This window comes from Idiotropiscis lumnitzeri, chromosome 11 (genome assembly GCF_059441095.1).
Source record: "Idiotropiscis lumnitzeri isolate Australia: NSW breed Sydney's pygmy pipehorse chromosome 11, RoL_Ilum_1.0, whole genome shotgun sequence".
In the NCBI taxonomy this organism is placed as follows: domain Eukaryota; kingdom Metazoa; phylum Chordata; class Actinopteri; order Syngnathiformes; family Syngnathidae; genus Idiotropiscis; species Idiotropiscis lumnitzeri.
Genome location: NC_142401.1, coordinates 1,361,949 through 1,389,061, shown reverse-complemented (window position 1 = coordinate 1,389,061; position 27,113 = coordinate 1,361,949). Strand labels below are relative to the sequence as shown.

The 27,113-nt window shown below is 45.0% G+C and overlaps 1 protein-coding gene across 3 annotated transcripts in view; it reads right to left on the bottom strand.

The window, feature by feature from the left end:
• Positions 1–27,113, bottom strand: part of arhgef10la (Rho guanine nucleotide exchange factor 10 like a) — a 91,436-nt gene that overhangs the window by 41,944 nt on the left and 22,379 nt on the right. For all 3 annotated transcript variants that reach the window (XM_088309328.1, XM_088309325.1, XM_088309327.1), the window contains 9 exons: positions 26,536–26,715; positions 25,110–25,226; positions 22,228–22,320; positions 21,494–21,664; positions 18,687–18,832; positions 17,680–17,852; positions 13,622–13,737; positions 11,974–12,101; positions 1,458–1,558 (listed from right to left, as the gene is read on the bottom strand). In XM_088309328.1, the coding sequence (XP_088165454.1) occupies positions 1,458–1,558; positions 11,974–12,101; positions 13,622–13,737; positions 17,680–17,852; positions 18,687–18,832; positions 21,494–21,664; positions 22,228–22,320; positions 25,110–25,226; positions 26,536–26,715 (1,225 nt within the window). The remainder of the gene's footprint in view (positions 1–1,457; positions 1,559–11,973; positions 12,102–13,621; positions 13,738–17,679; positions 17,853–18,686; positions 18,833–21,493; positions 21,665–22,227; positions 22,321–25,109; positions 25,227–26,535; positions 26,716–27,113) is intronic.

Below are 27,113 nucleotides of genomic sequence, written 5' to 3'. Positions count from 1 at the left end.
GAAAAGTAAGATCATTAATTACAACTTTACTCTTGAAACATGACAACAATTTATCCAAACAAAATTTACGAGACGTACTTTGCTTTGACTGTTTCACTTTTATTCTCGACTAAAATGGGATTTTAATTTTAACCGTAACATTTCCACTTTTTCCCCTCAAACTAGGGCAACGTAATTAATATTATGCCATTAAAGGCGGTAGAAATAGCGGCCGTGTTTAATTGATATCATAAAATGATGACTTGATCTTGGAAATAATACATTATTCTCATGAGAGCAAAATGTCTTTTCTCCAAGAAAAATGAATTTGAGCGGCACGTTGGAAGACTGGTGAGCACGTCCGCCTCACAGTGCGGAGGTCCGGCTTTCCTGTGAGCCCCCCGATTGGCTGGCGACCAGTCCAGGGTGTACCCCGCCTATAATGTCCCAACAAGCAAGGATGGGCTCCAGCATGCTTGCGACTCTCGTGAGGATCAACGGTTCGGATTACGGAAGCGCATGGATGGAAATATGAATTTGTTAAAGTTGAACTTTAATTTAAATTCCCTTGAGCCCTGAAATGGTCCCCAGAAAGTTTGAGCACCCCTGATTTAAAACCTCGGCAAGAATTAGCGCAGCTCATCCCCGGATAAATGAAATTATTTTGCCGTTCCTGTGCCGTCATTTTGCTATTATTTTGGCTCCGACTATCACCCGTCCCCAAACGCTGCACCGGCGCCAGCGCCCGCCTCGAGCCGCCTGCCGCGCGCCTGATAAAAAGGTGCGAGCCGCAAGGAGCGGGGAGTGCGCGCGAGCCGCCTGAGCGCTCCGCCGGAGAGCCTGCAGATGTGCTGCAGTGAGTCAAGAGCCTGTGGCTGCCATCCAAGGTTGGCATTGTGCGCTGGAGGGATGGCAGCTCGGCGCCCACCGATCGCTTTGCGCACGCACAGCAACAGATGAAGAATGCAACCTTTCTGGCCCTCTCTTGACCCTCGCCAACCCGGATCTAATTGCTTAAAATGCACACGAATACCTTCGCCTCGGTGCTGGCGTGACCTCGGAGATTACGCGAAGAGGCAACGGAGAGATGCAAGCCGCACACAAAAACACAGACGTTGTGTAAAAAAATCAAAAAAAAAATCAATAAATGGCGACACAGGCACAAGAAAACAATGAAGGAACGGCAGAGGAGGGAGAGTGCGGTCATTATATGAGACAATAAATGGTTTGTGTTTCAGCCCAAAGTAGCAGGTTAGACTCCTTAAAACAATACTTCAATTTTTATAGATTAAAAATTCAGTTTTGTTGAGATGAAAAAAGAAAATACAGAAATAATTTTAGCCTGTCTTTGTCTGGTATAACACTGATCATTAGTAGATATCTTGCATATGAATTATTCTTGTTTGGTTGCTGAATTACTATTTGCCAGCATGTGGGCGAGCGTATGCGAGTGCGTGCGTGCATTTGCATTTTCTTACGTTGCGCAATCTTGGCCAAGTGCAGTCGGTTGACCCAGGAGATCTTGCTGAGCGGGTTTGGCGTGTTGAAGACCACCATGAAGCTGACGGGCCGACCGGACCTTCAGGAGAACGACGACAACAACACCGTAAGTTTTGGTTCATTTGGGATTTTTAGACACATTTGGAAGAGACCTGATTCCCAAATGTCACTTCCCCTTTTTAAGCTGCCATGAGGCACATCGTAACCATGCCCCCCCCCCCAAAAAAAAATAAATAAAAATTGGACCCGGAATGGGACAGTAAATCCAGCCTAAACGTACGAGCAAAAGTCACTTAAGACGGCGGCGAAGACGCTTTCGAAGGCTTTTGCTTGGTTATTGAGGGCTTTGTTGCTTCTGGCATATTTAAAACAAGTTGACGAGGCTTCCGACTGCCAAATGGTTCGAGAGTCACCCCGGCGGGGCTTTGAAAACCTTCAAATGTGATTTGTGATCACCAGTTAAGTGCGCAGTCCAAAGAAAAACGCTTCGGGACGTGTCCAAGTCATGAGGGGGGGGGGGGCGTCATTTAGTAAGCAAATCCTTGCTTTAAACTTGTTGCATCTATAAGCAATTATAATTATGAACTAATTAATAAATGTGTATTTCTAGCGATTATTGGCCACTTGGTTGCGATCTTCCCAGACTTGGTACGAGTTCACTTTTTTTCAAGTAAAGTCGTTGAACGACTACTACACCAGAATATAATATATTGTTCATGAATGAGCCAAAACTCGTCAATTTGGTGTGGCAGCAGAAGAACAAGTTCAAGAAACAGAAATGCATCTTTATCTGGAAATGCTGTTAATTGGAATCACTTCACTAAGTAAAAGTGTTGCGATTATTGTTTGTAAAGGTGGCCGTTTTGTTGTAGGAGAAAAAAATAAAAAAATTGTACTAAAGTACAGCGTGAGAGCAACTTGCCACCTCTGCTGCTTTCAACACGACGGAGCAATGTCATTTATTTGGGCTGTGCCGAGGCGGAGATTGAAGGTGGGTGTCGTGAAGCGCAAGAGCTGTTATTTCTCTAAGAAAAGGACAGGTATTCATTGGAAATTGAGAGATAACGGGGGTCCTCCACCACAGTTGGGCGTTTTATTGATTTTTAAACGGACACAAAATGCTGTCGTTGGATGAGGTCAAAAGAGCATGTTGCCTCGCTATCCGACATTATTTTTCATTGAAATACTTCGCTGGGACAAGACGAGACTTTAAAACCGTTCACGATCTATGGCGGCAACAGGCTGGGAAATTTCACATTTCTAATGTGACACAATCATTCACTCTCACGGGTTACGTTCCATTTTGTGTCCAAGCGAAAAAAAAAATTTGCACCAAGAAACAAATGACTAGAAATAATCAATATCAGGCATGGATTTTTGTGTCACTCCATCCCAGGTACGGATTTTTAAGTTTTTTCAAGTGTCTGAAAATGGCTGGCATTGAATGAGTTGATTTTAAAACCTCCTCAAATCAAATGTGCTCATTTTTAGTGTTCAGATTGATTTTGGAGGATTTTCGGAGTCTGTTGGAGAAATTGTTTGTCACGCGGCTAACGAGCGGCGGCTTTGTTAGCTCGTCCACCCTCGTTTAACAGGCCAGCAAAGCCTACAGATGGCATCGGTACCCGCCCGCCACAGATGAGAAGATTTCACAGGACAACACCGGGGAGCATGTCAGCACGACATCCAAGCTGCGCTGGATGACAGACGCTCGTAAGTAACAAGCACTCATTAATCTTTAGCCCGTCGCTTGGGCATTAATGCCGTAAACCGGGACAAACGGATGGAAAGTGCACAGACAAGCCATACATTAATAATGTGCTCTGTGTGGTTTTTAGACAGCTGGATTGACAAGTCGCCAAAGAGCCAGCTGGCAAGCTTGCGCATGTGCTTCAACATGGGCCAAAAAAGCAAAAAAGAAAAAAAAAAAAGCTCTTGATGTTGACACAGCTACCTCATTTCGGGCTAAAGTTCTGACATCATCATCAAACTGTTATTGCCTCGCCAGCGCTGCGCTAGTGGGCTTGTTTTTAACTGCCAATTGTGGTATTTTTGTCTTCGAAACAGTCACTCCTACAACTTTTCAGAGACGTCCCATAAATTAACTCATTTACTGCCATTGACGGCTAAAGATATCAAAGATTTTTTTTCACTTGGCGGTGTGGTAGTGAATGAGTTGGTTTTCAAGTTGGGGTGGTAACAAATGGTTTTAATTCACCAACCAAGATTAAACATCTCAAATCAAGGCAAAAATATGTTTGTGCTTTGTTTGCCAGGCGATTTATTCATCAGGCAGTTTGAGTGTCAGAACATTTTGCCCCCCCTCACCAAAGAAAACACAAAAAATGCACAACAGTCACCTCATCCTGTTGTGGGAGAAAGCTCGACATCACAAGGAGGAGTTTGATAGCAAGAAGAAAGTCAAAAGGAGATTTCTTTTTTTTTCGAGTACAGAGGGCGATGGCAGGTGGGAAAAAAAGTACATTTTTCATTTCATGGGACTTTAAGTTTAATACACAGAATTTTCTGTCAGCCGGGCGACTGCGTGCTTGTCACTCCAAAGTGCGCGAGTGCAGCCGAGTCGTCATCATTCAGGACAGGTTGTGACAATCACACAGCTCGGACCCAGAAAATTGGCCCACGCTGAAGGCGCACACGCTCACGCTGGATGTGTGCGCCGCATTTCATCATGCGCTACAAGCCCTACTTGACCTTCTGTCTTCACATGGCCAAGTCAAGTCCCGGCTCTCGTACTTCTAACGACCACAACCCTTTTAAGGCCGCTAACGCCATTAGCGACAAGGCTAGCCACCGAGCTAATGTTTTGACAGCCGATGCTGAGCAAAATGCGTTTGATTGCCGTCCAGCGCTTAGCCGCATTTGCTACATAATCCAATGAAGAAATTGTGAACCAATCGGATGAAAGCTGAATGGAATAGTGATGATGGTGATGCAACGCCTCCTTGGAGTTACCTTTCATCTGCAGTTAGCAGTTTAAACATTCATTTTCGTTTTTGGTGCATCGACGATGCAGAAGGTCCAAACTCGTTACTTACGAGTGTTTGTTTGTGTTGTGTTGGCAAAAGGTTACAAATGAAGGCACGGGTTGCTCGCCACAGCGTCAGAGTAGCTCCAAGGATACGCTACGATTTTGGCGCAAATACAACCACGAGAAAAGTTAAGCTCTTTGCCAACTTTTGGCAGCTGCAATTTGCATTTCTGGAATTTGAGTCTTCGTGAGATTTGCTGGTGCAAACAAATAACACACACGGATAACATATTGTGCTCTGGGTGAAGACAGAGGCAAATTTTCATTTCTGACACCTCTACGGCGGCCGCAGCTCTGTGTTCCAACGTAACGACGGACGGCATTAAAAAGAAAAAAAGTCATAAATAAAAAAGATTCATCTGACTGAAGTTCTCAGGAGACCGATGTTGCGCTTGTGACATGCGCCAGTAACGGATGGATGCTAGGATTTCCATGCTCAAGCCATCATTTAAAATGGAATGCGGTGCCGCGTTCCAAAAAATGTAAATATATTTTACTGGAGGCTCAAACAACAACGGGCTCTTTGTCTGCGGTGGCGAACGCGACAAGAGGCAACGTGTGTGTTGTTTATTTAGCTGACGTAAGCATTATTCTCATCAGAAAGTTCGCATGAATCAATGCTTAGCTACTCCGAAGAACTTTTTGATGTAACGTTCAACAGTTTACTGTTGATAAAAATGCTAAATCATATCATTGCTGTCGGGTGAGAACCTGCTATATCCAAATAGGTCTTCCATTTCAGATTTTTTCACTAATCAATACTTTCGGTCTGTCCCCTTGTTGTGGGTTCTTCTTCGGCATAACTAACCAATTTCAAGAGCTGAAACTACTTTGCAAACCAATCTATTCAAGCTCAAATGTCTCATTAAAATTGTACATTTCTTCTTTCGTCACTTTGCGGGAGCCGTGTAGCATGAGGTCGCCTCAAGATTGATACCAAATGATCATTGTTTTGGACAATATTATTTGTCGAAACAGTCAAAGTAATCATCTGAAAAAACTGCGGACATTCGTGTATATGTCCAAGTTGTGGGCGACCAGTCATGGCAGAACAAAGTTAGCTAGCACCAAATTCTCGCGCTGTCCTGAGACGCCTTCCGATTCAGTGTCCTGTTCCACGGTGACTTTGGATAGTTTCCAAACATCGTCGCGAAAGCGCTTTCTTTCCAGTCTGACATCTTAATGGGATTGAAGCACGAGTGACCGCGAAGGCCACGGCACGCACGCTCATCATTTTCTCACTCAGCCTCCTGACCTCCGAATGTGGACGGCTTTTTTTTTTTTTTTTAAATTCTTTTTAACTTCAGGTTTCTGTCATCAATCTTTAAGTGTCGCCTCTAAGGAGAACGTCAACCAATGATAGCCATCTTGTCGATTCCTACGTTTCTGTTGAAAATGGACTCATCTATTTTTCTATTTGGTACCAACATCCCCACATTATATTTTCCAAAACAAATTAGTTTCAGGAAGTTAGAAGCAGAATCTGCAAGTCCACTAAATCTAGTTTGTATGGCTACGAGCCAATGCTAGCTAGCTAGCTATAGTACATGTTTTTCTTTTCTTTTTCTTTTTTTTCTTTTCAGTAAGATAAAACATACACCTCACATCTTCTGTGACGCATTGCTTTTCCCATAATTGAAGTTTGGCATTACATCTTAGGTCCATATGTTCAGCATCTTTGAGGGAACTCGCTATGATTAGCTGGTTAGCGATGGTTAGCGCAATGAGTTTGAGGGAAATGTGGTGCATAATTCTGTTTGAATTCAATAAAAAAAAAAAAAAGGAAGAAAGAAAATCCTTTTGACTGGACATTTTTTTAAGTTAAGGTGAAATAAAACTGTACTATTTTTTGTTCCTTATACATTTGTTGCCAATAAAAATAGTTTGACAATAAACATGGTTGGTATGTTTGGTATAATATTTTAACAGTTAAGCACCTTTTTTTTTTTTTTTTTTTAAGTATAGTGAAATATTTATTGAAACTCAACTAACTAAATATATATTTTTTTTAAATTATTATGGTGCTACACAAATTCTTACTCGTAATGTAGTACATAATGTGAAATGAATATTGTACCTAAAATTAATTTCAATTAGTCGGTTTCTAATGCATACTGTAAACAGTGCAAAACTATATTAAAACATTAAAATAGGGTTTGATATTACCACTTAAATGTATGCATGCCAATTTGGGGATTTTTTTTTTTTTTCGACGCTTGCCGTTTCTAAAGAGAGGTTCCAGTCAAATGATGCGGCAGACAAGCAGAAGTTTCATTGACACCATGTGCTGTCTCAAAATAGCCCGGGCCATTTGTGAAAGACGCAGGAGGAGACGGAGGGAGGCGAGTGACGGAAACGGAACTGCTCTCTCGGCTGGATTCCTTTTCGCGACGCCTCAAGCCCACACGGCCTCACGCAACATGAGAACACAGCCTCCGATTGGATGATTGACAGCCGCAGTGCATGTGTGCCCCCCTCCCGGTAGAATAAGATGAGATGAAGGCGTTGTGAGGTAAAGGCGAGTGAGAGCAAGCGGAGGGGAAGATGGGGAAGGTGGAGGAATCCGGCTGATTTATGGCGGCAGGCGAGCGGGCGAGGCGAGGCGGGGCGGGGCGAGGCCAGGCGCAAGCGTGACACTGATGCACAAGGACATGGCCACATGAGGGCGGGGCGGCGTGGTGAGTGGTGGGCCGACATTCACCTGCACAATGAGAGTCCGCTCATCAAGAAGACGGCAACATGCGGCACAAGAGTGTCAATGCGCATTAAAGGGGACACGACACCTTTTGGAAAAGTCATCACTTTGTAGTTGCAGTAAACTCTTGCTCTATTCTTGGAGGACGGAGACTAAGTGCTGCCACAAATAGCCAAATAAGAAATACAAATTTACTGCGTGAATTGCTGGCCATCATAAAGACAAGAAAATCATGATTGTATTTTTCTGTGTGGTTGAATATTTTCAGAAAAGCGACGAGTTTTCATCGCCCGATATCGATTCGTAAAATCACATATCGCTACTTTTAATAACGTCTTTTTCCCTATAAATTGACATCATGCAAACGTAGCGTAACAAAACAAAATGGTGGCAGCAGTGAAGTCAGTCTACCGAAAATCGAAAATCGAATCGAACCCTTGGATTTAGAAAATTTGAATGGCCACCCAGCCGTGGTGACGAGTAACAAACGTAATTTTATTGAATCTTGCGTATACTCGCGATTACCACTCAACGTCCAGACTGCAAATAAAAAACGAGAGATTGGACTGAATTTTCCCTGATGGAGGCACCGCTTCAACACCACCGTCCACACACAACGTGGCTGCACAGCTAAAACTTTGATGCTGGTGAGAGTTGATGAGCGATTCTTGGCAAAGATAATTGATCTCAATGGGAAACCTTTTCCGGGAGTCGCCATTAAAAAGCAAGAACTTTGCCGCAGCGATTGCGTAAGTAAGATAACGAGTCTGTTTTCGATCGGTGCCGACCTTTCACGCCATTCATCAACTCTTCACATGAGCCTGTCAAAATGCCGCACCTGTTTTTTTTTTATGTTTTGGTTGACAGGCGGGGGCGTTTGGAAGAATAATAGCAGCGTGCCAAAAGCTTCCAAGTTGGAGGCGGCTTGACGTTGCGGCAGTGTTTGCAGCCTGCAGCCATTGACCTCCTGGCATCGGCGCTGAATTATTTTCTGCCTCCTCTACTCACATTATGAAAAGTTAATGCAAGAACTCGCACTGGATGTCTTTGGCGAGGCTAAAAGTCACACCCCCATCTCCATTTTGGGGTCACCTCATCACGCATGCGGACGAGCAGCCGCTTCATGACCGCTTTTTTTAATAATGCAACGGCGGCGAAAACAGAGAGCGACATGATCCCTGACCGCGTCTCCCTCAAGTGCACCTTCCCAAAACTTGCAGGTGGCGATTTTTTTTTTGGGGGGAGGGTAGCTGATTGGCCGAGGAAAATGCTGTCAGCTATTTCATTAGCTGACAAGTTAGCCCACACTTTAACTTGAGACGACGTCACACTGTCAGACAAATATACGATATAAACTACAACCTACGGCATTTTGTCTCCAGCCCCAAAGTGTGTGTATGTGTGTAAAAAAAATAAAGATACAAAGTGATGCATTTTTGAGTGAGTGATGAATTTTGTTTCTATGACAGTTCAAATCTGAACTTGAAAATCAGCGTGCTGTTTAATTGTATTATCGTTTTTCGTGTTTCTTTTTGATTCGGCAGCCTGAGCTTTCCTAAATCAAGCTCAAGCACAAGCACAAGTCCAATGGATGGACCGTACCTGTGGCTGCCACGGTGACGGACACCGGTTCTATTTCCTTCGCCTGAACTATCAGTTGGCCGCAACGGGACGACGGGAGTCCATTTATTCCTCCACCCCTCTCGACCGCGCACGGGCGTCACGGCGACAAGTCGTGTTAGTGCGCGGTCACCGAGGTAAGAAGGCAAGGAGCCTCCGAGGTGGTGACAGCGACATTATTTGGGCGAGCCTCTCTGCCTGGATGAGCTCCCAATGAGGCGCCATTAGCAAAAGGAAGATAAAGCGATGGCAGCGTTGGGTGAAATTTGAAGTGCATATCGGCGCGGCATTGTCACACAGAGGCGGCTCGCTGCCTCGGAGGAGGCCGGTCGGGATTCTTGCCACGGACTCGTTCTGTTTGCCGTGTGCAGTCTGTGATGTGCCTGCCTGACTACAGAGCGTCGCTCGCGGCCAGACGAGGAAGGAGTCGCTCGGTACAGGGAGGTCCCCGCTGCGATGCCACGTATGTCGCTCGCCGCGTTGTTTGAGATGCGTGACGCCTTTTGTACGTTGGTACGAGGGGGGCAATTTGGCAGGAAATGTCACCGTAAATGCCCTGCCACAAAGAGCGAAGACAAAAGCCACCAATAATGGAGACGCCCCTTTCCGCACACGCGCACTTTTCAAGTTGTTTGTAATGGCGAGTAGATGGCACAAAATGGCTGCAAGGCAATTAAAATGCAGATGATCAGAAAGCATTAACGCCACCATCATGAACCCACGTCACATAAACGACTTTAATTAGTCAAGAAACAACACCTTGGCAACAAGCTCACCAATAGAATGAAATATACACAAATGAGCATTTGTTTAAAAGACTTCATGGGAACTGGGGGTACATCCATTTAAGCATAAATTCAAATTCATGCAAAAATCGACAACTCTCCCTGACCACATGTGAGAGGGCATTAGACTAAGCTCCATTTTTTTCCATTTAACAATTTTATCTGAAGATCCGGTTGGGAAATTCATGAAATTCAATCGCCTGGAATATGCTACAAATATTTTCCTCAACGACTGTCCAATTAATTTTAAGCCAAACTTCAATGTAGTAAATTCCAGCGAATTCCCCTCAAGAATCTCGCCACCGAGTTGCTACTCAGCCTGGCAGCGAGGCCAACAAAATAAAACCAAAGTGAGTTTATTTGTGCGCCACTGTGAGGCTGCCTGCTGCTCCACGCTCCCGGGGTGGCGTCAGAACAGGTTGGCGTGCCCGCTGCGCAACCTGTCACCCCCCCCCCACACACACACACACACACACGCGCAACCAAGCACCGGCAGGGGGCAAGGCCGGCCCAGCGCGATTGTGCGGTAAGCACGCATACAGGATTGCTTCTCTCACCTGGCAGGAGAGTTCGGCTTTGTTGGCTTTTACCTCTCTGGACATCTTTGCGGAGAATGCGTCCTGCCTGCCATTCGGGCTTGACGTGTGCCATCTCTTGAATTCAACAAGACTGCCTTATCCGAGTTTTTGTGGATTATTTGTCGTTTCTTTCAACTGTGCCAAGAGGTGGTTATCATTAATTATTGTTCACGTGAATGACAAGGCATTTTAGTGGCTGTCTGTGACTTGACATGATGTGAAGTATTTATTTGGATTGTGGAAGGTGGCGGGTATTACGGTAATGATGACGATGTGCTCGTGAAAGAAGGTAAGGTGGATTTTTATTTGTAACTCTGTGGATTCGTTTTTGTAAAACTATGGAGCTACACACAAAGTTGGATTTTTTTAATTCACTTTCAAGCATCTTTATAATCGGAACGATTCTTTTTGACAAGTTGATTCTATTGATTCAGCTCACTTAAAAGAACTGTCACGAGCTTGAGTTTGAAAACTCGGCGCATTAAAGGACGTCGGAAAAGAGCGATCGCTCCATTTCAAGGCAATCCAGGGAGACTCACGTGAGGGGAACATCTGGCGCCATCAAACACGTGCGTAAGCGGATCGGCCCAGCAGGTCTGCTGTGACAGTTCCACAAGTAAAATGGGAGACGTGGGCGCAGCCGACGTGTCGACTCGAGCTGTCACTTCAGTGCCGCACAGAGGGTGGTCAACACGCTTTGAGCGTGCCACTGCCGAGGTCAATCATTACCGGCTTCTTCTTGTCCTTTCTTTCAGAAACACTCAAGTTTCTACATCGCAATCAGTCTTCTTTTTTTTTTTGTCCCTCACCATGCTTCATTCTTTCCCCCCACCGGAGGCCACAAAATGGGATCCATTATCCGCCACCATTATTTCATTTTCTCGTTTCCTGCATCATCCAAAATAGGCTTTTTGTTAGCTGCGCTTTTCTCAAAGCGTGCACACACGGAGTCACACAAGCCATTAGGATTGCGTTCACTATTTGTGGTTTGATGTTTGCGGACGAATTTCACAGCATTTATTCACCAAAAAGAAACGCAGGTACAAAACCGCGCGCACAACATCACAGGTGTCCAAATTTAAACTCGGTGTGTGCTGACACAATCAAGGAGTCATGTGTCTCATGTCCGTCGAATCTTTTCTAACTTCACTGTTATGCTCACAAAGACTCAAACATTTTCTGCAATTTCCTTTTTTTAACCACACGTGGCACAAATTCGATAGCAATCTGACAAAACAACGAGTGAAATTTCTTTCCAGGAAATTGAAATGTCCAAAATCACTTTAACTTGGCCACTAAAAAAAAATAAATAAATGGGATTGTTTTTTTCTGTTATGGCTTTTCGAGACTTTTTTGGGGGGGGTCTACTCATGAATTGAATGTCGCCAAGTGAACATGGATTAAGGGGCTGAATTAAAAAAATAAATAAAATAAAAAAGGACCCTGGATATGGCCAAAATAACCCTAACAGAGCCACTAAAAATTGGGAGTCTCTTGTAACTTTTGGGGTCTAACTCATAATTTCACAAACAAAACAGCAGACATTCACAATCTTTTCGAGCACGACTTCTTGGGACTTGCTAAAAGTCATGTTGCCACACGAAACTGGCAGATTACAAAGAAATTGCATTGTGGAAAAACCACAGAAAAGCACTTAAAAAATCGTATGTTCGATTCAGTTTGAACATTGACGTTAACTTGGAGAATCGCCGCTCGAAATGCGAACGCCACGGCCACAATGTTAGCTGCGTGTGTTATGGCACTCACTTGTCGGGCCTGCCGGGCAGCTGCAGGCGTAAGCGGCATTTGTTGGCACTCTGAATCTGCTCTTCTTTGATACGAATGAGCCTCTGCAGAGCCAGACACCAGTCCTGGGCCACGGTGGTGTTCAGGTTCTTTGATGGGAGACCAGAGTAAACACCGGTTACAACTTGTTGCAAAGCTCGGGAACAAATGGCGACATCGTACACACGTGACGCAAGGATTCATCACATCGCAGTTCTTGCGCGTGTCAATTAGTCATCGTGGCGGGCCGATTCGCTCGCTATGGGCAAATGGTCCCAGGCGCGCTTTAAATGGCTTTTAAATGTATCAACATCATCATCGAAAGGATTTGAGAATTTTTCTTATCAAATAGAATTCAAAGTGAATTGCCTATTTTGCAGTCTCCTGAGGACACTGTGCTGGCAAAAGTGTCGCCATTAGCTCGAGAGACTCGTGCGAGATCGCCACATTTCACCTCCACCCTTCTTCCGCCTGCGTTACGTTTTGCATCGGATGGCAACGCGACTGTGTCATCGCGCACTACTGGGAAGTGTCCTGATTTGAAGGCTGCAGGAGGAGCGGCGACGTAGCGAGGACGACTCTCGCATCAGTCGGGGGCCGAGATAACGCCTCTGCCTTCTTAGTGAAGAGACAGAGGGCACACTTGCAGCATTTTCAAACTTTTTGGCGTCAAGGCACATATTTTACAATCGAAAAATATGAACCAAAAAGTATATAGGGCAGACCCCCGCTATTCGTGGGGGGTAGGAGCAAAGCAAATTCTTATAAAATCACAAAGCGCCACAAGACGTCAACAAAGCACTTTTTCTACGTGACAAACGCAATGGCGCGACGAAATAACAAAATGGAACACACTTCCTTGATGTCAAAGCAATATTTTTATATTAGACATGGCTTCGGCAAGAACACAAAAATAGAACGGGGTACATTTTTCCGTGACTAAAATCATAAATAAATAAATGGGAATTGGTAAATGTCACACCACAAATATGCGAGGGTTCATCATGTAAAATAAAGCCGTGCATATTGACGGATCCAAAATGTGCACTTTTTGAGAAAAAAATGAAAACCAACTTGTATTCATGCAGATGAATATTTGTCAATCGGAAATCCACCCCCCCCCAAAAAAAAAAAAAAGCCTCAAATGTCACTTTTTGCTGCTATCTCTATTCACAAATTGACCCGTTTGGTGCTTTTTTGGGGGGGCTCTGAAATGCCCAAAAATCCAGCCAGAGCATTGTCGAAATGGGAAAGTAGTACAGGAATTGGTGTCCAGCAAGGATGTTGAAGTGCCATGGGGGAGGAGCTAAGTTCAGCCTGGGTTGTGAGTGGAGGTTGGGAGAGAATCTTCGCCGCACTTTTGGTGAATTTCTTTGATCTGAGAAGTGTGAGGCATTTTTATTCACGGGTGATGTTGTAAGATGCCTTGGAAATTGAAATAGGAATCCGAAATTGGCCTCTGATTTTCTCTCAGTTTCCTCCCAAATGCACTCAAGTGTGAAATCTGGGCCTGCATGTCGATGGCAAGGATAATGGCAAATCTGTTTTAGTGAGTTGGGATCATTTGAAGCAGCACGGTGGTTGGGAATAACAGAAGGAAAAATCTTGAGCAACAAAATGAGTCTGCTACCTGGTACGTCCCCTCCAGGGTGCCCACCAGTAAGGTCACGTCCTCCACCACACAAAGGTCATGCTGAAGTTCCTGCAGTTCTTGGTAGAGCCGTGGAGGACCCAGGATGGATTTGCCTAAAACATTCAAGATGGCCATGAGACCAAAATGGATGAAACTCACAATGAAGCTCACACATTCCACATTCTGAGCGGCGAGAACTTACTCCTCGTTTCATCTTTTCGAGTGTTCAATTTGCTTTGAACACTTGATGATTCATTAATGCGCAGCAAATATGAATATGAGGTCGCAAGGGCGCAACAGGAAACTGAATAGATTTATTTTTTATGGATGACTAACGTGACGTTCACAAGAAATAACCTCTGGAATGTATTCTCAAAAAGATTTGAATAATTGTTTTCCCAGTGCCAGTACAACAACGTTGATAGATTCGTTTGTGCAATTAACACTGTTTTGCTGCAAACTGGGGCTGCTGCATTTTGGGCTACACAAGCCAACAGAACAAAATACATTTGGCTTATTTTATGATAGCAAAAAAATGATAGTTCCCATATGACAATATTATCATTGTTGTGCACGGCATCACTGTGTAAAACGACTGAAATCAAAGTATTAATTCCATGGTGACGATTCAAAACGTGCCTATCTTACATCCTCTTTTGCAACTGAAAGGCCATTAATTCATTGCAGCCTCCCGAAAAACATAAAAACCAACAATATTTTCAAAGTACTTTTAACGGGAAAATCAGCACCCTCTACAAGAGTGTAGTTTATAGAGCCATACAATAATGATTTACTGTATGCATACTTTTAGGAATTCAACAGGTATTCAATTGAAATTGGGCTGCTCCTTGTGCTGTACGTGCCTTGGCCACCTGGGGGCAGTATGATACACACAAAGATGGTAACAGACGCTCAGTAGGCCACCGTAGTATTATTATAATATATATTTTTTTTATGATAAGTACCTTAAAGTAAACGGCAGTTGAGAAATAAGACATGCACGTTTAAAATATAAATATAAAAGTCTTCAATGAACATACATGTTTTTAGAAAGTGGGAGGAAGCCAGAGAACACCAAGCAAGTGGGGGGAGAACATGCAAAATCCAGTCTTGGCAGTCCAAATCCAAAGCTCAACATTTTGGGGCCCATATGCTAACCACGCTTTCACCTTATTGCTCGTGAAATTATGTTTGACAGAGTGAAATATGCCTCCTTTCAATAATCTATATGTACTTGTCTAATGAAGAGGGATTTGGAAGAAGTGGAAAAAAACCCAAAACAATTTGAAGGTGAAAAAAACAGCAGCTGTGTTGGTCACAAAGTGCAGAGGTAGAAATGGAAAAGGTATGTTGTGCTGCGGCTGGATCGATCTTCATCATTACGGAGTGGAGCTCCAGCCATGGAATGCAGAAACTGTTATTCGGGGCTATGATGCCCTTTGCTGGGCCAAATGGAACGCAGGTGTCTTATTAGACGCAAAACACCACATCGATCCACAGGCGGCGCTCGCCTACCGCCGCCAATCGATGGCGCGCCTTTCCCGGCTCGGCGAGCGCCTAATTAAATCCGCGAGGTGCATTTGACTGCAGAGGTGTCGCGCACCGTCACCACGAGTGTGTAATAAACAAAGAGCGCGATCGCAGGCTGTATGCAGCTTTAGCGCTCCCTCCCCGGGGACTTGTTGTCTTTCCTTGCGAATGAAAGTGAGAGGATGTTTGGACGGACTCGAGATGTTCATTGAAGTCGCTCTATTGTAAAGCTTTACTTTTAACGCCGTCTCGGACACAGGAAGCCCGTGACAGCCGCCACGCTTGCGACCAAATCAATAGGCCGGCGCAAAAAGGCAGCACGGGATTGTTTGGACCGCTGCACGGCCTTTTTTCTTTCGGAAGAACGAAACAGATTTCTGCTGTGTGAGACTTACCAACCTACGGGCAGGACAATAAAGACATACCATATTAGTTGTTCTTTGCAGAGGATAAAGAACATGTCGGTGAGTATTGTTATATTATGTCCACACGTAATGACTTCAAATATCCATTTTGTGACTATGATGCCATTTGTCAGCCCGTCTTTGGCATTTTGCATTGTTTGTTAGCAAAAAGCTAAGAGGACTTCTCTGGCAAAGCTACGTTTCTTTTTTATAAATACACAACATGTGTTACGCTTGTTTTATGTTAAAAAATAGACACGCGTGCGAATGATGCTGGTCGCACCTCGGCCCGACTTTGAGCCAGGAAAAAGCCTCCTGAGGTGAATGTGCTGACTTGTAATCCAGCGTAATCCTGTGCGGCCCGGATGTGAGTTTTCACGCTGTCAAACGGCCGCCAGCCCTGAGCGCTCCGACTAAACATCGGCTTTTGCTCAACTAAGTCGCGCAGGTGTGACGGTGTTCGCGTTCTCCGGGGGATTTCAGGTGTCGTCGCGGGACTGGGCCAATGTAAACCCTTGTCTGATCCGCATCCAAAGCTTGCTGGAACACATCAAACGCTAAACGCATTCCAATGAGGCGAGTGTAAATCGAAGGAGGAGAGCAAGATTACGACTTTCTGGGTAATTTTTGCACCTCGGAAATATTTCTTTTGTGCAGTATGGTGATGATCGGAAATGACGTCAAAAGGCGCAATCACATAAATCATCACAGATCATCGCGTGCACGCTGGGAAATGATACAATTTCACATAACGGGTGCAAAAATATGCAATTTATTCTCTAGGAAAAAAATGGCTTTGTTCATCGATCTATGCAAGCGACGTACCGTGACAGGTAGCACGATGAAATGCGCTTCGTCGAACAATTCACCTGTTGCTCTTCATACAGAAGAATTCAACGAAACACGCCAAGACGTCACACGTATTTTCGTACCCGCTGCAAGTCGAGCGCAAAGCAACTGAGCGCATGGGTGGGATCTTCTTTCATTTGGTATTTTCGCAGGCGAGCGCAGTTGTAGGAGTGAGCACAGCCTACTTGCTTCTTACTCCCTTCAAAGTCAGCACAGGAGCGGCGCACACCATCTTTGACTCCATCCAGGAGTTTGACGCACACAAAGTAAGTTTATAAGGAAATGCAAGATCTCCACTCGCGTGGACACGATCACCGAATCGTCACATAGCTGCGGTGCGGCCCATGGAAGTGTTTTATGCAAATAAAAAATCAATTCATTGATTTCTTCAGCGATTCAGACGGTTTGAGGCACGCCATAGTCATATTTGAAAATGAATGTGATGACATCCACTACACATAAGCGTAGAGGTCAGAATCTAGCTGAATGCATCTCTCTCAAATCCACCACAGCCGTGCTCCTCGTCACCGGCGGGGTTTATTCTAGATGGTTCCAGTCGAATTCTGATGAAGCATCATACGTCCACGATCACATTCATCTGAAATCTGGTCAAGCGGGGGGGGCTGCATCTCAATCGTTCAAGCACCAAGTGTGTGTTGGACGAGTTCCTTGACCGCGCCAGGCTGCCTAATTGGGCCTGGAAAATGGCGGCACAATCTGGGCAGATTGATGACCGCGCCGTGGACGTGCTTGTGGTCTATCAGAGAGTGAAATGAAACGGCGGTGACGCCGCGGCAGGGGGGGGCCGTGTACTCTCGCATCTCTCTTCCAGATAAAGCGGCCCCGGGCTGGCGCGGGAACAAGTGGCCGTCATCGCTATCCCTTCTCGCAAACATCGTCCTCAATCAGAGTGACAAGCGGAGCGGACTCGTCGGCCCTCCGCCCAACACTTGAGGACACAAACTGATTAGCCGTGCCGAGTCACTCAAAAAGTCAGGCCGAGCGATGAGATGAACTCAAGGGTGTCCAAACAGCGGCTGGAGAACATCGGCGGCCCACGCGTCTCGTCACCACCGCGACAAGATCGAATTGCCTCACGAGTTGCTTTTAAGCGTTGAATAAATTCAAGTCAAACATCCCTTCCATCCCTCCAATTTTCTGTATGCAGCCCTCGGAGGAAAACGTTTGGACACACCTGGATGAACCGGGCGGAGTGGCATGTGGCAAATGGATGAAACGGACGAGGTGCGCTTGATCTCAGCTTGGGCTCACCTGAAGCGTGGGCGGCGCTTTGCCGCTTGCCGGCATTCTGCTGGAAGACGGCGTCCTTGCCCTGGCATGCCTCCTGACCCACCTCCACTACCTGCACCTGCTGCAAGGGGGCGCTCCACTTCATGGTGTACTTGGGCCCCACCGGGACCAGGCTGCTGATGTCTGGAGACCCCCTGGTGGCACACGACCACAACTTGAGGAACATGGCGCAGCCACGCAACCATCAGCTCATATATGTGTGTTTCGCAACAAGCTTTTGGACAATTTACACTTCAAGACACCTGTAAACAGCCAAGAGAATTTAGTGCATCCATCAATGCCAATTTTGGGAATAAGCTAATGTAGAGCTAAAAAAAACTTCATGGACGTACGCCACAGGAAGTTTTTGTCCTCAACATAGACAGCATACATTTTTTTTTTTCCTAATCACTTTGGCATCCTCTCTAAATTGAACGTGGCTGTTTTTGTAATTAGGACGTTGCTCATCACACATGATCCCAAGCAGAACTGGACGGCACGCTGCGACGACGAGCTCATTGCCATTCATGTATTCATGCAATCACGCAGACAATCAACGTCGCGCTCAGTTTGTCGAGATACTAGAGGGCAGGCAAAGTCAACTTTGGGACTCTTGAATGGAATGATACATGCAGCGATAATTAGTCTGACAAGAGGCATCTTTAGCAAAAAAAAAAAAAAAAAAAAGAAGACTCCGAAATACAAACTCCCTCTCTCAGCTTTACGAGATGAGACTAATGGTCGTGTCGCAGATTATTCATAGGAAAGCGCCCGAGTCACTAATCTCGGACTCCTGCAGCTGCTGTTAGGCATTCAAGCGACTGAACTCCTCCTGCACGCTCAGATAGCACCCGAAAGCCCTCGCAGACGCTACGATATTCTGCGACCGTCACATTGGAGCCTCATTTGCTGCCAGTCCCCCGAGGAGAACGCCGCAAGGAAAGCAGCAGAAAAAAAGGGGCAATTCCGCTTCTCCCGGCTGGACTTACTTGACATTTATGTTGGCACAGATTAAGACGTCGTCGAAGAGGAAGACCTTGCGCTCCTTGGACTTGAGCACTTGTCCCCGCTCGCCGTACACGGTCTCGATGAGCGTCTCGCACTGGACCAGAGACCCTTGCTCCAGGTTCAGTTGCTGCAAGGGACACTTGGACAAATTAGTCTTTAGATGAAGGTTTATTCCTCGCATGTTTTTTTTTTGTCAACACCATCACAAACTGTGATGATTACAGAAGGTTTGGTTGATAAACAACAAAGACGCATCAGAGACACTGAGCTCTTCAAAGAATCCAACGTGGATTTGGGGAACCTGAAAGACGCTCGCTACGCAGCAAGTTCCAATTGGGCTCATCCTTCAATACTTTAACAATGCCAGCTGGATTGCGGGTTTGCCACATACACATTTCAAGCACCCAATAACAGAGTTTTATTCCAGAGGAAGCATTTTTATCTCTTTATCCAGATTCTTTTATGAGTGTCTAAATCATAACGTCTGTCCCATTTTATGCATTAAGCGCACATCTGAAGCAGCCAGCAGTGAAGAGCTCTTTCAAATATGGATTTCAAGCTTTTTTTTCCTCATTGCGAGCACTACACAAGTTCATAAAATAGGCACTTTTCTGTGAGCAGAGTAAACCCCGCCCCCCTTGACTTCATTGTGGCCAGTTGTCAAAACGGGTTTTGCACATACAATAACTGACAGGAAAATAAATACAATTTGACTTTTCATTTTTGCTACTATGTGTTCAAAAAGAAGAGGAAAATAGTACTTTATAATATCCATCCTTCCACGGTGTGCTGGAGCCTTTCCGTGGCACACCCTGAACTAGTTGCCAGCCAATTGCACGGCACACAAAGACAAAGCATTCCAGGGGGGGTAGAGTATTTTGCATGTGTGCACACTTTGGCCACCAGAGGCAGTATAATACAGTCATGAAGAAACAAACGAAGAAAAGTTCCAAAACTACTTTGACTCCACTAAATTCAGTCATATCATTCTTTATTTGCAGACGATAAAGACAAAATGCCTGTTGAGTATTGTTAGATTGTGTTTGGACATCCGCTGCTTAAGGAATGATGACATCGCACCTACTGGTGCGATTCGTTCGCCCGTCTATGGCCTTTTGCGATGTGTGGCACCACTGTACTTGACTGGAAGTGTTTGTATTTTTCTCGAAGCACATCAATGCCGCCATCAGCAAGACGCTCATTCATTTCAAGCTTGTCATGAAGTTGAAAATGCCGCGTCCGCCACCCGCAGTGCGGGGAAGCATCTCGGAGGACGTCCCCTCTACCGCAACGTCTAACCGGGCGGTTCGCTTGAGGCCCGGGCCCATAAAGGGAGTGATTGGTGGTTTAATGCTTTCCTTGCTGTAAGAGCGTATTCTTAAAGTCGGCAGTATCAGGGCACAATGGGCTTTGCGCCACATTTATGTGTGTGCGTGTGCGCGTGCGTGTGCGCGTGAGGGTGTACACATTCACACTCTGACAGTTATCTGTTCAATGTGGCCAGCGTAGACAGTTTGAAGCAAAGAATGAATATTTCATTGGACAGTTATGGGGGCAATAGAAGAAGAGGCAGTCTCCCTTTCTGCAGTGTCACTGCAGTGAATTGGGTGCGAGGAATAAAGGCGGCTCGGCCCAGTCAGCTCATCCTGAAGGCCCGGAATGCGTCGGCTGACTGAGAGGAGGAAGTTTTGAGGGGGTTGGTTTGTTGAGGTGTTGCAGAGGGGGGGGGGGCTGTTTGGGGTGGGGTGAGGAGCGCAAAAGACGAGCGCGCTCCACAGTTTCCAATTAAATACGTGATTGAGCGTCTAATTCTGATATAAAGTGCAGCATTTGTTGAGAGGTTCGGTTGCAAGACCTCATTTCGGGTTGCTAATGGAGAGTGGCAACGATAATAGGTGTCATTTTCGAAAGTTGATCAAAATTTAAAAAGAAAAAAAAAATCCTCCCGGCGAGAAATCATCGCAGAAGATTAGAATTCCGGCGACTGTCAGGAATTGATTGTTGATAAATTGCATCTCAAAGCAAAATTGACACGCAAGTATTAGTTTGAAGAAGAAAAACATGACAAGGCAACTCCTCCAGGGCAGAAGCACAAGTTGTAAAGATTGAGGGCGATTCTTTCATGCTTCTTGGAGCTTTCATTCGCACTCGGGTTGTGGGTGAGCTGGCGTCTCTCCCGACTAACTTTTGGTAAGAGAAGCGCGGTGCACCCTGCACTGGTCGCCTGCCAATTGCAGACAAGGGTACATATAGACAAATAATAATTCATGCAGAGAGCAACTATTAATTATTTTGAGTCTTCAATGATGCTAAAATGCTAAAAAATTTGTTTGATGTGACCACGAGTTGAAATTTGCTCTCAAACTACACCTAAAACAAAAGAGAATGACACGTGTTTTTAAAAAAAAAAACAACTGCACAACATGATCTTAACTTCTAGTGGCTCAAAGCTAACACGTATTGCAAAATGCCATAGACGGGCTAATATATACAGTATTTACGGCATCATACTTCACTCAAAAGGTCCAGCAACACAGGTAGAGAGCCAATATAGTAGCTCCTCAGGAAAAAAAAAGTAATCTCGCTGCAGCTTTCTAAGTCACAGTAGTTGTAAAAGTCTTCTTTGATTTTGTCTTAATGACTGAGTTATATTGTCTAAATCATGAATGTTCGCTGCAGTGCACCAGCAACCATGCTATCAAAAATCCACGCTGGATGTCTGAATTTTGCTTTGCAATATTCAAGGTCATGTTGGCAAAAGTACTCAAAAGCGTTTGCGATTGGTCACCTTACTGAGCAGACGATCGCTCACGCTGCGCGCAAGTTGCTGGGTCTCCGCAATCTGGTCGGCGACCCGTTTCTGCTCGTTGAGCTTCTCGGCCAGCGTCTCCAGCTCGGTGAGGGCGAGCTGCAGAGGGAGGCGGTCCACGTGTCCCTTGGGCGTGTTCTTCAGCATGTCCTGAAGGAGGCAGTAAAAGCAAATCGTTTGTAATTGTCTTCCGATTTTGGATTTAGAGCACTGATCCGTGTATGTGGCGCAAGCGGAATGGAAAAGAATATAATAGAGACCATATGAAGACCTTGACTCAATGTATGGGTGTCATGCAAGCCATTGCTCACATTCAGGTGCCTTCACTGCTTCGTAGACAATGGGAATTTATAGAACTCGAGCAGAATGCACGCAAGAAGGTCGGTGGCGGGTCGCTACAAGACATCATTGCAAATCATTCCCTCTTTGTGTACTGTAGCGGGTAGCGACCTTGAATGTAAATCGGAGTGGCATTTATAATTGCTGACCGCCTGCGAGGCAGTGAAGGTGCGTGAATAATGAAAATGATGACTGAAAGCGAGAGTTGGTGACCGAGCTCGTCTTTGGAGGGTATTTGGAGGCCAATGTGTGTGTGTAGTGACAACTCAAAATAAATAAATGACATCACTAATTAGTTCTCCTTAGTGTTGGCTATTAAAAAAAAACAAAAATCTGCAAACGGGAGCATTGTGGTTTGGTAACTGTGGGCATACCTGCAGAAGTAATATGAACTGGGGGAATCGCTGAATGGGCTTCACCATCAAGCCGTAGAGAGTGATGCGATCCAAGCTGGATGCTTGCTTCTTCTGCGGAGGGAACGACAGCACATTGTCATTGAAAATGGATGACCTGTCTGACCGGCTGCTCCATTCAATCGCTTTTGGCTAGAAAGTGACTCCAACTCAATCTGGGATGACTTGAGTCCAAGAGTCATGCAGATTACGTAAAGCTTCAAGAGCGTATTTCAAAGTATTGACATGGCATCTCTTCAAGCATGTTGAACCAAAGCCAATTAAGTTCATTTTGGCTTGCTTTTCCTAAACTCTGGATCACTGCCACATTATCGTTGCACACAGATTAGACTAAAGTAAAAAAAATCAATTTCACAATCTAATGAGCTCCAATGCAAAATCTGTAAATGCAGTGAAAAAAAGAAAAGATCACTGGGGGTCTTTCTGTGTGAGGATTCATGAATAACTCTAATTAGGCAAGTAAAAATGTGAGTAAGCAATAATTGGAGGAAGACACTTAAGAGTTTGCAAATGTTCCTGTCGGCGAATGAAGACATCAAAATGGTTATTGGGGCAATCTGTCTTTGTGTGTGTTCTTCTTCCTCTCTTTGACACGTTATTTCTCGATTAACATCAGAAAAAGAACACGTTCTGGTCTGGATGGAGAGGGAAAAAATGCTGACGGGATAATGAATGAAATTTTGGGAAGGAACGTATTCCAAAGTATGCAAGTCACATACCATTTTTTGGCAACATGTGCTCTTCATCCATTGGGGTAAGCAATAATGTAACCATCGCTACCCATGAGTAACTGCCTGCCCATATTGAGAATTAAAAAAAAAAAAAAATAAGGTGTCAATGCCAAAACGTACATTTGCAAGCAACGAAGACGATGCTTTCCGTTGACGATCCAGGCTACAGGATCTCAAAGAGTCCGGCTGGATCACGATCACGTCAACAACGGACATCCTTGACACTTACTATCATCAGCCAGGGAATTGACACCAACTTGCGGCATTTTGGGCATTGCAGAAAAAGCACAAAATATGCAAAGATTCCACAAAGAGTGCAAATAGCTGAAGATATGATCCAGAAGACAAAACCCCCCAAAAAATTGGTGAATTTGTGAATGGCAAACCGCTTATTTACTAAAGATGGAAGCTGCAAAGCCCGACCAATTCCACTACTGGAGACGCTTTTCAATTATTCAAAATGCTATGAATAATAGAAACTACATAAGCGGCAGTGATTGAGGACATTGCGATTTCTTAATCAGGCCAGTCATGCTCAAGCTCAGCGGCTTATCAAAGATGGCAGATAAAGCCCCGGGACTGCCTCATACAATAATATACTTCACCTGACTGAACACTGAGGACAGGACCTGAATTTTTCTGCGGATACAAAAAGCCGCGCCTGCCGTAATCATTTATGGGAGGCATCAAGCAGAGTCGCAGTCGCCAGCCGCCATACGAGAGCCTGCGCACCCGACGGGCTTCGTTTATCATTTGTTATTCGCCGGGACGTCGTAAGCGGCGGACGCGAGCTCAAGATGCGACTTGACGTCATGGAAATTACAAGGCGCTAATGTAGCGCCACCGCCATTAGCTTGACGGCGTGGCTCTCCGGGGATCAGCAAGAGTGGTGGAGCTGCAGAAAGGGAAGGTGGGGGGGGTCATTAAAAAACAATATGTCTGCAGTCAGCCCTCGACTAGTCGCGGTTTGCTCTTCACAATTTTATTTTATTTTTTTCCGTTAATGTTGAAAGATAACACGAGCCCTAGCACGAAAATTGGTGTCAAGCACCAGTGAGCGCTCACGTTACGCAAACTGAGAGAACAGGTCCACATTTGTCACCAGCGGAGGCCCTGATCGAGAATCGAGCATCTTACATCGAGTTTGAAAAAAAATGCTTGAACAAAGTGCAACAATGAATCACTTATTCCACAACTAATTATCGAAAGATTGGCAAATTAATCAATAATTATTTTTAAGAATTAGCTGTCATTGTCTGAAGCCAAAGTACCACTGGAATCGGCCCTGGGCCTCGGTATTGGTGAGCACTCAAAAGTGATGACTCGTCTGACAAAAGTGGTATTGACCGTCCCTGCTTCTTAACGTGGCCTCCGTTGTCTACTGACGCGTTCCGTACGAAATGCATTTCTCTAAATGGAGCTTTCCCTCCTGCTTATATGCCCTTAGTATCCGCTCGGCCGCAACGCTACATGTTCTTGCCGCTCCCAATCTCCACTTGGATAACATTCGACTCCTTCCAATGGCCTCCACTGTCGTCGCTCGTTCACGTGCGTCTGCGTCCGGCCGATACGTTCAAAGAGACGGACGTGGTTTGACCACGACACAATCAAAGTAACACAAGTGGGTTGCTTAGCTTAATCTTGTTTGCTTCCACTCCAACTAAACAACTTTTATGGACTGTAATTAGCAATAAAGGGACCTGAAAAGGGAATAATATGAGGCCGTAAGACATTTCCCATTGTAACACGGAAGTAACCATTCTCCGTCGACCTGTGTCAAATAAACACTCGGTGCTGCAGTCTAGTAAATAAAGTGCCCCCAGCTACTATTTGAGAAAATGGGGTATATATTCCCAAACCATAAAATGGGCTTACAACTAATAGGACTTATTTTCACGAGAGCGGGACATTTATAAAATACATAAAAAGGTAAGTTGCGGAAAGTATTAGATGGTCATCATACAAAGTCGAGACGTATCCATTATTAAACGGCCATCGGCCTCGGAGGAGTCGGAGGCGAGTCGCAATCTGCTCAAAACGCTACCGAGGAGAACAAACAACCGGTCTTTATGTGAGGTGAGGAAAAAAGTCTCTTTGGAAACACAAGCTCACCTTTAGGAATTCCAGAAAGGCCGGCTTGGACAGGCAGGCCTTTTTAATGAGCGCCATGGCGTTGGTGAAGTTGTTCACGTAGTCGCTGTACACGTCCAGCACCATCGACTTGGAGAACTGAGGACACACAGCGAGGAGCAAACGTCTTCACCAGAGTTTGCTTGCGACGGAGATGATGAGCCGCGTTTAATTGGTTGGCCAAAGAGTTCACAGCGAGCGTTACTGGTGGTGAAAGTCATCACACTCTCGAGTACGCGGACAGATGCAGTGGCGCCTTCATTTATGACTTGCATTTATTCTCTGGATATATTGTGGAGAAGAAAAAAAACTGCTGTTGTTTCTGAGTGGCGAGAGCAAAACAACATGTCATTGTTTTGCTAATTCTGTCAACTGAATTTAAAAAAACAACACTAGCGACAATTTTGAATGGCAGAAGTTGGAGGCATTCACGATGAATCATTCTTGTAACGACAACGTGAAAAAAACAAAAAAAAACATACTTCAACAAGGCCACGGATGGGGAATATTAGAAAGCTCGGCTGTGTTTTCAAGTGTAAAAAGAATTTAAAAAAAAGAAAGAATACAGTCCACTTGAAAAGATGAGAAGCTGTAACGAAGTATTTGTACTTTGCTCCTCGCCACCAACGCTTTCCTTGCACTTTCTTCCTGGATGAAAAGAAATCACTTTCTTTTCTTTTCTTGTCCACCGAGGCCTCATTTGGCGTTCGGTCTGAGAACAGCAATAAAGCAGCACTGCGCGATGCCCAGCAGAGAATTAGCGGGTCGAACCCTTGGCGCTGATGGACAAATAACGAGCGCACCGAATGGGTGCAGAGATCCACAATGAAAAAGTCCAGCTCAACGCATTCCTTTTAGGGCTAGAATGCCCCCCCCCCCCCAACCAATACACCATTGCCAATTTTCTCAATCTAATACCTGCAGCTCACTTGAACTGTGGCAAAGGACAGTTCCCTAAAAGAAAAAAAGTGCAAACAAATAATCCTTCTCGGCTAAATTTTGAGGAGTTATCGGAGGTGTTTTTTTCAATTACCGCAGGTCACCGGAAAACACAAACTGCACACGGTCGACCGAACCTCTAATTGACAGGGAGGGCGCCTCTGTTTTGGTTAGCAACAGAGCCGGTATTTGACAGCCAGATAGTGACTCAGCTCAAACTTTCTCCATCTGAAGCGTTTGTCCTCATTAGGGCGGAGGGGAACTTGAACGAGAGGCATGCATTATTCACTGAAAAGTCAAGAAAATGCAATGTGCAAAACAAACAAACAGTCCTCCTCGGTCGAGGTGATGCTCAATTTTCAGATATTTTTGTACATATTGTACACCGGAGTTGACAAATTTGAGCTTTTCAATTCCAAACCTCAAGCCGGTGTAGCAAACATGCAAACACTTGTGAATCTCCACTGACCGAGGCGACGAACAAATCTCCGATTTTCTCGCAGCTGTCCCATTCAGCCACGCGCGACGCCAGCGCAATCTGGAACACGGAATGGCAATGCGTGATCTCGCGCACTCGGTAGAAGATGGGCCGGATCTTGCGAGGACTCAAGATGCGCGGGTCGGCCTCCAGCAGAGGTTTGTGGTACTCCTACACACACAAAGATGTCAAATCAGTCATGCAACTTTAGATGGACAAAAAAAAAAGATTTTAATAAGGGGTCAACAATCTTTTTGAAACAAACCGAGAGTTACTTCCTGGTTGCTAAGTCATTGGAGGGTTTGACACACGCGTGCAAAATATATTTGCTCAAATGACCTTTAATGTTGTTTGTTGTTAATAATTCATGGCACTCATTTAAGTGAAGACACGATCACGTTAATGATTTCCCGCAATTATGATGAATGGGTTTAACAAGAGGGGGAAAAAAATGTAAATATCAATAAAGTCAAATCAAAACGGATGATGGAACACAACCACCGCCATATCAACGGTCTCTCGTGTTTACATTTGAAAGCGTAAACATCGCTCATCGTTTTTAGGCCTGC